Source organism: Poecilia mexicana, unplaced genomic scaffold (genome assembly GCF_051168715.1).
Source record: "Poecilia mexicana isolate PSO_F unplaced genomic scaffold, ASM5116871v1 scaffold_18, whole genome shotgun sequence".
In the NCBI taxonomy this organism is placed as follows: domain Eukaryota; kingdom Metazoa; phylum Chordata; class Actinopteri; order Cyprinodontiformes; family Poeciliidae; genus Poecilia; species Poecilia mexicana.
Window position 1 is genome coordinate 8738277 of NW_028263387.1, and position 12214 is coordinate 8750490.

At 40.4% G+C, this 12214-nt stretch overlaps 1 protein-coding gene across 1 annotated transcript in view; it reads left to right on the top strand.

The window, feature by feature from the left end:
• The first annotated feature begins 2882 nt into the window (after nt 1–2882).
• Nucleotides 2883–12214, top strand: part of arhgap36 (Rho GTPase activating protein 36) — a 61957-nt gene continuing 52625 nt past the window's right edge. The window contains exon 1 of the mRNA XM_088016000.1: nt 2883–3279. Coding sequence (XP_087872126.1) covers nt 3262–3279 — 18 coding nt within the window. The 5' untranslated portion in view covers nt 2883–3261. The remainder of the gene's footprint in view (nt 3280–12214) is intronic.

Sequence of the window (12214 nt, forward strand, 5' to 3'; positions counted from 1 at the left end):
TACTTGCAAGCTCTTCAATTTTCTTCCGGTCTCTAGTGCCCTCAAGTGGCCTACTTATAGCAGTGCAGGATGATCAAAAGCTGTAAAGTGGATTGATGGAGAAAGATTGACAGACAAATGGATGGACAAGTGTTCTCCCTATGCATGGGTGGGTTCTCCAACGTCCTCCCATAGTTCAAAAGCATGACTGCTAAGCTAAACTACCCATTGGTATTGATGATGGTGTATGCATGGTTGTCTGTCTTCTGTTTGTCTGTAAAGTGGCAACCTGTCCCTCCTAATGCCTCCTGATAAGTGGGCATTCAAGGCTCAGAGTAATGGATGGGTGAATATACATCAAAATAATCCCAGCAACAGAAAGTTGCTGCTTTCCCAGAGGTTGACTTCTCCTGACATTCTCTGTAAGCTCAGAGTTCTGAAGGTGTTGGCTTGGCAGTGAAAGACCATATCTATTGAGAAAAGATCCAGAGTGATCATATAGCAGCTGAAAGTGTTGGATAACGAAGCTCTGTCATGGAACATTTCTTAAACACACTTTGTTCAGAGGCAAATAGAAATCATCATCGTAAAAAAATGTCTTTTTCCCTAATCCTGAAGTCCTCCCAGAATGCCTTCAGAAAGCTATAACGTCTACCTGGATGTTTCCCTGTAACACCCTGATTTACCTGTTTTCTGGCAATAGTGGCCTTTTATCTGACAGTAATCTGACAGAAAGTGGACAGAGAGAAGCACATGTGGCAAAGCAACTGAGGACGGGAGTCGAACTTGGGATTTCCACGATAAGGTCTGTAGCCTCTGTACACAGGCGCCCGTCCTAACCACTGCAACACACGACACCTCCCGATTTGCTTTCTAGTTTCGCAATCTCCGCTTTCAATTGTTTCTTCTGTAGCTATCCTGTTGGGGTAATCTGGAAGCGCCTGATTCTGACCAGGCAAGTGTGAGTGGACACGTTTGTGGACGACTGCTCACACCTGACGTTAAAATCCCAACAGATTTCTGTTCAGATCTTCTCCACATAGACTTTAACAAGCTAACAATTTTAGTAATCAGATATCAACATAGATCAAATTCATGTTCTTCCCAAGTAGGGTTTGAGAAACATACCTTCACTGAGCACGTTGTCCGAGGCCAATAAAACAAACGTACATTCAGGCAGAAATGCCTGACTAACCAACTGAGAGTAATTAAAGGCTGCGTCAGACCGGAAATAGGTCTGCCAAGTTGCGTAACGCAGAAGCCTGCGGGGTTGATGAACAATGAGATCAGTTGAGTGTGTAGTGCAACAAAGTGACAACTTCACAATAAAACACTAGAGTTTTATTATAGAGCTGTCTCTGCGGCTGTTGTGTACTGAAAGACTCTTAAATATACACACACAAGCACATTCTAGAGTTAACTGTCTTTCTGGAGACACTCAAAGTACCTTGCAACAGTATTGAAGCCCATTGAATATTTTAGCAAAGGAATTTTTGTGATAGACCAAGACAATTCAAATATTTTCTCTCTTCTTCTTCTTTTTCTTTTTATAAAACATCTGAAAAGTGCAGCATGAATTAGTATTTAACCCCCTAGAGCTAATTTCTACAATCATATTTCGGTAGATAGAATCATAGATTCGGTAGAAGTCTCTTAGTGCGTTTTTCTAGTTTTGCACATCTAAAGACTGAAATGTCTACATTACTCAAACTCAGCCAGACTGGACAGAGGGTATCAGTAAACATCGATGCCCCACATCTTGTCAGAGATTCCTAACTGAATATAGGTCTTTACTTTGACTGAACCCTTCCAAGACATGGATATGTTATGATCTAAATTAGCGTTTTTCAGCTCAGGTCTTCTGGTTTTATTCCAGAATGATCTGCTATTCACTTCCATCCATCTTCCAGTCAACCACCAGATTCCCTTTACCCCACTTAAGAAAAGTCTCTGCACAGCATCATACCGCCAGCAGAGTTTAGATCCAACCAACAAACAAAATCCACGACATGAAGTGGTGTTAATTTAGTTATTATGATCTAAATAGAGTATAAAGTAAGGTGCAGAAGTTCCTTAGACTGTGCACAATGCTCCGCTCCTACCAATCACACGTCCCAGATGAGATGCGCTTGACTCACCCTACTGTTACAACAAGTGACAAGGTGGAGCTGGAAAACGTTAGACAAAAGCTAAAAAGACAGGAGAACTTGCACTGGTTACTCAAATTATGCTTTAAAAAGGAAAGCAGTAAAATCTTAACTAAAATAATACGTTGAACTGATGAGGCCCTCACAAATTCCTAAACATACAACACTGAACTTTAATGAGGGACGAGGAGCGAAATACAAATATGGATAAAAAAGCAACGTATTAAAATAAAGTTGATCCGTCTCTTTGATTTTGCACATAGAGGAGGATAAACTAATTAGTCAAACACCCACACCTGTTCCCTTTACCGCTGCGTCACCCTGTTGCACCTCTCCATCTATTCCCATAGAGCATGTTAGAACAACACACTCACACACAGGTGGGGGGGGAAGACGCTTTCATCAGGGCCAAACTACCAAGCTGCATACTTCCTGTTTCTGACAGCTCAGAGCGTGCCATGCTATCTACGTCCTACACACACACTTACACACACAGCAGCTAACGCAGGAAGAGCTGACAGCAATCTGCAGTCAGCACCGAGGGAAACAGAGTGAGACAGTTGTGCAGCGGCTTGTGAGGCTTCACTAATTATTCACTCAAGCTTAATAACAGCGGGAATAAAAACCTGACATGGTTAAAGAGTTAGGAAGAAATTTAAATGAAAATTAAATAAAAGGAGGGAAAGAGAGGAACTGACGTTAACCTGAGAGCAGAAAAATTATATATATATACATATATATATATATTATAGGAAGCACAGCCAAAATGGCAAATGGGAGGGGCTGGGGATTGGAGTCATGTGGAGAGGAGGAGGAAGAGGAGGGAGAAAAAAAAACACGAGATGGGGAGGAGTGACATCAAGTGCAGGAGGGAAGAGAGAAACTGCAGCTAGTTCAGAATCGTGACAGAGAAGCAGAAGAAGAGGGAAAAGGACTAATAGAGGAGGGAGCTGCTTTCCCTCATCAGCACCTGATTTCTACACCTGAGCCACACACACACACACACACACACACACACACACACACACACACACACACACACACACGTGGACTAATGATACTGCTGGATGGACCTCCCTCATTCACCTCCACTCTTCCAGCTGTGGACATATGAGACTCACCCCTGTGGACAGACATGCAGTTCTACTATGTGGTAAGAGACATCTGCTAATTTTGTGTTAGATGACAGTGAATGCATCACAGGGATTCTGAAAAAGAAACTCTTCACAGGGTGTTGCAAAAATAAATAATTGAAAAATACATAAAAAGATAAAAAAAACAACAACTCAGGGTTAAAAGTTGAGATACAAGCTATTAATATATTATAAGATAGCCATCACTTTTAAAACTTTTAAACCTTCTTTAACTATAAAGACTGCACAGCTTTGGTTTCATTTAATCACCGTCCGTCGGAAAACTAGAAGCACATTGTGAAACTTAAACTTGAAGGAAAAATAAACAAACAAACAAAGAAAAGAAGAAGCCAGAAGTACGTCAAAGAAGTGGAAACAAAAGGCAAGTGTTGCCTGAAACGTTGAGAAAAGCAGACTGGAGTACGCAGAACGTCTTCTTAACCCACAAAAAGGAGAACTGGTTCATCTTTATATATACTTGAGCGCATTTTTTTAAACTTGTGATTCTGCTCTACTTCCTCTGATACATAAAAAAGCCTGCATCAGCTGTTTAGACCTTTGACATGTGGCGCTTTATTCACCCGGCGGTCTGCTGAAGCTCGCTGTGATGTGAGGAAACTCATCTTAACATCTTCAGCTGCCGCTTGTTTTACCGAAGGGAAACGGAGGAGTGGCCGCGGTCACTTAAAAGGCCGCATGTGTCTTCATCTTCAACCTGTCCATGAATCTCCATAGCTAGCTCAGTCTGCCCTTCTTCCCCTCTCCAGCTTTTACGTAACATTTTAGTGTCTTGACTAGCTCAGTGTCAAAGGTTTGTCCGTCTGCGATAAACACCTGCCGGCCCCCGCGCCGCCTGATTTACAGCATTAGCGTCTGGCTGATGGATACATATGTTGGAGCATTTTTGTAAATAAAAAACCGATTATTCCCCTCCGAGGAGAAGGCGGCGAACAAACCCAGACCTTCGAGCTGTTGCAGACATTTTCAAGAGAAAGTGAATGTTGCTCCTTGTCTGAATGAAAATAATGAATGTTGTAGTGTGTTATCAAGTCTCCAGTTTTGGCCTGGAGACTACCGCATTTTACCCCGTAGCTGTTTCCCGCCGTGCTCCCGTAGTAGTATTTTCCCGTAAAATTTCCCGTATTATAATAATTACCAATAATATGAAAGTATTTTTTTTAATTGAATTGAAATTCCAAACTTCGTTTTTACATTACTGCCCTTCCATCAAATTTCCCGTATTCTCCAATCCAAAACTTGACAGGTATAGCGTTGACGGAAGGTGGGGTGCAGCATTACACAGCCATGTTTGATATATATCATCTAATTTGTATTAACTAGTTGCTTGTTGGTATTATTGAGGCTTCACTTTAAATTCCTACTTTAAAAAGTGCCTTAAACGCATCTGGCGAGCTGCTCCTCCTCAGGACCTGCTGTGCACCTTCGACAAAAATGGCGTGACTGACAGAATTATCAGCCAATCAAAATTGACATAAAATAACGGTCCGTCCCACAGGCCTAGCTGTAAACATAGACATCATATTTATGTCTATGGCTGTAAAGAGCTCCTGTCGCTGTAGTGAACTTGGTATTTACAAAATGGCGGCCGCTTAACCCCGGTTGACCTAGTTGCAGATCAACAAAACTGTGTTTTTCAAGGCGATTTTTCACGGATAAAAAAATAAATAATTAAAAATGGAAAACCCATATCAAACCTGGACTCACTAAAACAGACCAGTAAGAACTTTGCAGGGCATTTTAAAGACTGTAACTATGAGCGCTACGAGAGGCTACCTGCTAGCACTGAGCACAACAACCTATGGATTTTATTTTACAAGTAATGGGTGATTGTTTCTGTTACATTCTCATTCAAACTTTACTTAATATTTTTTTCTTTTAATTGTTCACATGTGCTATTTGAGCAGTTTGGGTTGATGTTGAGCTTAACTGGGGAACAGAGAAGTTTTGCTAAATTGCTGGCTGTTAAATTTTGTGCGCATCTGTGTATTTTTGTTAAAACACACATTGATATATTACTTGATATATGAATTGTTGAGCTGCATTGTTGCTTTACTTGGTATATTTGTATTTATTTGTATATTGTTGGATGCCTGTGGTTTGGTGTGGTGCATAGTTTTTGCATTGTCCTGCACAGCATATGCATTGCTCAGGTATAGTTGTTTTGAAGGCCCTGGCTGAAACCCCATGGCACGCCACTGTACATAAGTGAGATTTTCTACAAAAGAGGACGCTATGGATCACCACTTTCACAAACTATGAAGACTGAGGTTGCAGACCTAATTTAGACATTGCCACATTGAGCTAGGTGAAATTAACACAGGTAATTTAAGCATTTCTCCAGGTACTCCAGCTTCCTCCAACAGTCCAGAAAACATGACTGTTAGATTAATTGCCCTTAGGCGTCCCTTGTGTGTGTGACTGGTTTAGTCCCGTGCGTCTCTTTATTGTCTTGACTGCCGACCTGTCCACAGCGGACCCTGCCTGTTGACACTGGCTTGTGTCAAGTGTAGATGAAAAGAAACGTTATGTGTGAAGTTTGCATGTCCTCTCCATGCATGTATGGGGTTTTCCCCCATGTGCTCTGGTTACATCCCACAGTAAAAACATGATCAAAATTATGATAGCCACACCTGTTGCACAGACTCACCATTCATTGCCTTAGGCTGTGGAGAGTCTGACTCCAGTTGGCTTTTTCTGCGTGGCTAATGTGGTTTTGTTCAGCTTGGCTCAGGGTAGACATCTCTGGGATTTACCCTTGTAATAAATCCGGTGAAATGCCTCTCCAAAGTAGTAGTTCAGGAGAGGAAATAAAGAACTATTGACCATGCTTGGTATTTTCAGCAGTATTTCAAAAGATCTGATCCGATTTGACAAACATGGACTGAATGGCAACCTCAGTCAAACCGAATCCCCAACTAGATAAAAGCATGTGTGAAAATGTCATGACTGTCTTAGGAAGGTTTTAAACACTTTTAGATAAAAATGCACCTTATGTTAATCTACACATTATGTGAACATTGTTGTATATCATTTAAGAATAAAAAGAAAAAGAAAATGAGCCTTTTATTTTAGAAATACTTTTTTCTTCTTGAAAATAATCGTAGTAATGAATTGTTTACCTAAAGACTGAGTACAACATTGATTTATTAATTAATGAATTCGTTAATCATAACACATTCTTAGAACTGCTTTTAGTGACTGAAAAGTTACAAAAAGGATAAAAGTAGAGCATACCACCCATAAATAATCATAAATAACATTTTGTTTACTCGATCATCAGAATTATTTAAAAGTGTTTAAGGAAAATAGATTTTGGCATAAAATCAGAAACAGGAACTCATGGATTACTAATTAAACATTTCTAAAAAAAAAAATAAAATACATAAAAACTTTAATAGAAATTGTTCCTCCCAAATTATCTGTTGATGACACCACTGGGTCTGTTTTGGGTAATTTTCTAAGAACAAATATTTCTCAACATAGATTTGTGTTCAGCTTTGAATAAATGTCCTCAGTTAAAAGGTCAGATTTTTCTAGAATGTTCAGTGTGAGAATGTGTTATTTCAATAAAGTATAAATTTATTTTAGGTTTTATTACACTTTGTTTTTGCAAGGGATACAAAAAAAATTACAGTGGAAAAATCTGGAACACGTAAATAAAAAATTATCATTGCCAAACAAACCCATTGAAAATTAATTACGGTATATCAGACCGTCAAACTATAAACAAGGTTTATAATGCACTCTCTTCATCTCTGTGTTGCTTCCACTCCTTTTTAACAACACTTTGAAAGCACTTGGGAGTGGACTGAACCAGCGCAGTTGTTCAAAACAAAACAGCTTTCTATTTTCTGCTTCGTGTAAGAAGGTCCAGATGGTCGTCCTGCTTGGCCCAGGAGACTCGTTCTCCTTTAGCCAGTCTAACACATTAAGCATGTGCAGACAGTTCCTGCACTTTATCTGCAGTTGCTGTTCGCACATGCAGCTTGTAGTTGTCGGCTATCGCGTGGCTGTAAGTCTGATAAATGGAAATGCAAAGGATGCATTTCCAGATATCAGAGTATCAGAGAATGTGGTGCGTGTTGGCATCTGCTTGGAGTGGGCAGAACGGTAAAATAACGGAGGAATGATGAGGAGAGACGGAGGCTTGGTGGGGACCACTCTCATGCCGATGAAGACGTATAATGTAATCTAATATATTACGGATGAGGGAATGGAAGGCAGCATTAGCAGAAAAGCAGAATCTTGCCAGGCGGATGGATCCTCAAAGTAATTTTTTCCCTGGAAGAAAATTTGCAATAACGTCTTTAAAAATTACCTCAAGGGATCTTCCAAGCATTTTACTCAAGAGATATCTGGGGAACCCCTAGAGACAGGCAGAATGAATATTGTATGTATATATAAGATTGGCATTCTAACTATCAAATGGTATGTTTGTCCTCATTTTGCCACTATAACCTGTGAAGTAGTGGGTTTTAGTTAGAACCCTGCAAGTGTGGTGAAGCATCTGACTTGAAGAGGTCCTGTCAGTGCTGTGATATGTGAACTGAAGTCTCCATCAATTGGATTTGGTGGTGGTTGAACTGGAGAAGATCTGTGGAATACCTCAAAACTTCTTGTTCTCTTCAAAGTTTTTGCCTTGTGGCAGGTAGCATCTTACTTGTGAAACAGAGCAAAGCTGCCACTCTGTCTGGTCTACAGTTTGGCATCTCTACACTCAACAAACTCTGTTGGACTGTGTGATCTGATGCCTTTCTCTCAGAATCAACACTAACTTCTTCAGCAGTTTGAGCTACAGTGGCTTGAACCTTGCTGACCACCCATCACTCATCAGTGAGGCCGGGTCAATGTGGGTTCACCACTTTAACTTCCTTGGACCAACCTGATGGACACTGACCATTGTGGTCTGGGAAGCGCTGAGGTTTTGGAGATGATCCAACCACGTCATGTATCCATCACTACTTCGCTCTAAATTTGGACAAATCTTGTGACTCATGAAGAATCAGGTCAATGAAAAGTTTTCCCCTTCACCTCATGAGCATCTGTTTTTCCTCAGGGTCTTCATTGTCTAGTGTCCATCATCTGCCTTTGGCAACTATTGGTGAGCACTCAGCTGGCACTCTATCATTTCTTTTAACAAAATCAGTGCTCTAACTGTCTAGCAATTGACAATATTGTTTCCTATGGACAAAGATGCACTAAATTTTGTAAATGCATTGAATAGGTAGGCTTCACCGTCGACTCATATTGACGGCACTGAAGAAAACACTCACTTAGAAGAATCGTCTGCAGCAATTATCTGTGCTCCTAATACTAAGTGTGGTTTTCCAGAGATTTCCTGAACTCGCGCTGAGATTTGCACCACAGAACTGTGACTGGTTTTAATGTTCTTTTACACAAAGATCCCAAGAATCCATTCCTGGCTTCGTATCCACTTAGCATTCTCGCACGTTTTTTCATATCATGTAGAAAAAAACAGACATTCCTGCTTAAAAATGTTTGTTCTTTTTGATCCATGATTGTTTTTTTAATTGTTTTCACATCCAACTTCGAAATAAATACTTATCTTTGCATTACAAATTGGCTAGCTATAGCTAGTCCCTACATAAATAAACTACTGTATGAAGTGAAGTCTTGTGCCGTGTAACTTGTAAACGTTTTTTTTTTTTTCCCAGCTGAATTTACTGCTTAGAGCCAGTTGACAGTTTTCACAGCAAGAGGAGAATTTGCGGTCTATAAAAGTTTGGACATGACTTTGCTAACACATCGATATTTACTCTCTATGAGAAAGGCAGGAGTTCAAAATGTTGTGCTGCAGCACAAAGGGCACAAAAAAAAGTTTAAGATGCTCTACGTTGGCAGCCGCTGTAGATTTATGAAGTGTGTGTAATGATGCAGAAGACTGCCCTGCCATCTGCGCTGGAGCACTGCTTGGCCTCGACTTACACAATCAACTGCAGCTAAATCTTAAACTTTGTTGGCACTCCATTCGCTCTCCATCTCCCCTTCTCCTTCCTCTCCAGCATTATCAGACAGCTGCATCGCTTTATTCCCAGCTAATATTTCTGCTTCGGCCCATCTGTCATCGGGTCTCCGTCTGCTCGGGGTGTTTTAGAATCCGCCGCCTCGCTCGGCCCTGCTTTGGCGCAGACTGCAGGACCCAGTCGTATTTCACGCTTGTCTTTTTTCTTTGATTTGTGAGTGCGTCTCTGGCACGTTGATGTCTACCAGTTGATCCCGTTTAAGTAGGTGGGGATTTGCCTGATGTGAGTAATGCCGTTGCCGTCCCCTGGGTGTTCTTCAGTTGGGACTCGCTGGTGGAAGCAACAAAGGGAGTTTTTGTTAAACTTGACTCAGGTTTTACAATTGATCTGCTGAAGATGGAAAAGCTTTCTTACCTCATCAGAAGTAATAGTTGGAGATTAATTTTACTGAAGGGGATTCGATTAGTTTCAAGGGAGGCTTGGAGTCTCAGTAGGCCTCACTCCGGAGCTCACATCAGATATTGAGTGTCTATTAACGGGACCACCCTGCACTCTGCACTCTACAAAGGTGGTCCTCATGGAGGAGTAACCCTCAAGACAAGGAGTTTGTCAGGTGCGCAACAGTAAAACTAATTTGGCTTTTTTAGTTTTTTAATCTCTAGTTCTTGAAACGGACCTGTCAAAGACCAGTGCTTAGTCCGTTGGAAAAGCTTTAGGAAGATTTACAGGGTTGCTGTTTGCTAGCAGAACTAATCCATCGTTAAGCAGCTGATGTAGTTATGCCTCGAGGCGAGATGTGCCAAAACGGACACGCCTAAAAAAAGGCTTCCACAGGAAAAAAGCTAATTGAAAAAAAAACATTCCGCACATAAATCTGTTTAACTGTTTAAACTATGTGCTGCGAGGTAAAGACCCGGTTAGCACAAATCCTCACAGGAGCCCTAAGGAGACTTCTGCTAAACTGTAACGTCCGATCGACGGCGACATGATTTCTTCAGTTTTTTGGGGGGTTTTTTGCGCGTTTGTCTGACATAAGTGTTTCAGGTCAGGAAAAACTAATACCAGAAAAGGTATAAAAAATGTCATTTGTAAATTTCAATCTCAGTTATGGAAATCATTTCTATGGCTTTGGAACATCAACAAACTACAGAGTATATAGTCTTTATCTACAAACGGAGAAAGCATTTCCCAATGGTGAGACTGCCCTCCTGACATTACTCTAAGATTAGTAAAAGATGACAAAGCTTTTTGGATATTTGCAATCGGCACGCAGTTTTCCAAACCCACCTAGTATGGGTCCTACCAGTTAGAGTAGTTAAACTAATTACTCGTATATTCTTTGTCTTATATCCAATTATTTTTATATAATTTGAAACATTCAACTGTGACAAAAAAAACAAAGAAAACTTTGTGTTGAAATGAATCTCATGAATTCAGATGGAAATGAACCTTGGTTGGTGTGAGAGACATAAAACAAACCTGCTGCTGCTTTCAGTGACTCATGCTTCAGCTATCCGATCCCGGCCTCAGCTTATTTTAAATGAATTAATGAATGTCAGTCTGGTCGTCTTCAGAGAAATCTGTTAACATAAAAAAAAAAATGTAAAATTTCTATCATTTCCCCAGATCAAACATTTGTTGAACTCTAGCATAAATGTGAGTTAGTTTTGTTTCCCGCTCGGTTCCTTCGGCTGACTGGAAGAAATGGCTGTGGTTTAACCTTCCTATTGTGTGCAGCATTGCACTGGGTGCCTTCAGGGTGTCTTCATAAACAATCTAATCTCTCATCAGCCTGCTTTCAGTTACATAACCCAAATAAGACTGGCCACTTCCAGCCTCAGGCTTAGTCTTCCCCAATCATCCTGTTGGTCATGTATTGCTGTTGACTCTCGTTGAGGACTTTTTGATCAGTGTTACTTCACGCAGCACAGCGTCAACACATCGCGGTTTTCACTGCCACATGTTTAATAGGTGACGATTAATGGTGCGAGTTTGTTCTTTGGAGAAAACTCGGACTGGAATGTTTTGATGCAGAGTTAATTTATTTTACGCTAAACAACATCTGGTTGTACTTTTCGACTGAAACCTGATATCGGTCCCAAATGGGGAGAAAACTATGTGACGGGTTCCGTCTCTAAATCATATCAGGGCTGTGCTTCATTTTCTTGGAGGATGTTGAGGAAAGTGTGCAGTATGCATTACATTTAAACCCACTGGATTTCTTTAAGACGTATAAAAAATTACAATATTTTTTCATTTGTTGTTCTGTTGGTTATTTTTAACTGTTTAGGGCGTCTGGTCAGACTCAAAGATGTTGAACAAATTAGTAAAATTTCTCAGCATAGGTGCAAGCAGACTTACAGTGTGAACCCTAACTTCACTCTATGCCCTAACACCTACCCCCATCATTTTTGTATTCATGTAACAGGTGCAGGGATGCTTTTTTTTCATGTCTGACCAACATTTTCTGTGTTGCTTTGTTTTCATTATCCTACTACAAAAACCCTAAGAACAAACCATGTCCATTTATCTGGCATATTAGGTCCTAGAATGTAATCAAGCCGTCAATGAATTGAAGAGTTAACGAATCAATGCACTCTAACAAGGTTCTCAGGGATTTTGGTGGTGAAATTGGCCCACAGGCTTATAGATCCTCCTCCATACCTCAGCATAGGGGATGAGTAGATTTCCTAATTGGGTTACATCATATTACGTAACATGAAATTGTGCAATTTTTGTTCAGAATTGCAATTCAGTTAACCCACATTTTACACTTTTTCCTATCATTGCAATGACGCCACTACTCCATTTTAAGATAGATTTTTTTTTTTTTAGTTTCAGAATGTCTTCACTCAGTTAATGTCAACAATCTCATATTTTGGTGTGTGTGTGTCTCTCTGTCCTGTTGAGAGTTATAGCAGGAAAACCACACAATTCCCAATTCTCAAGC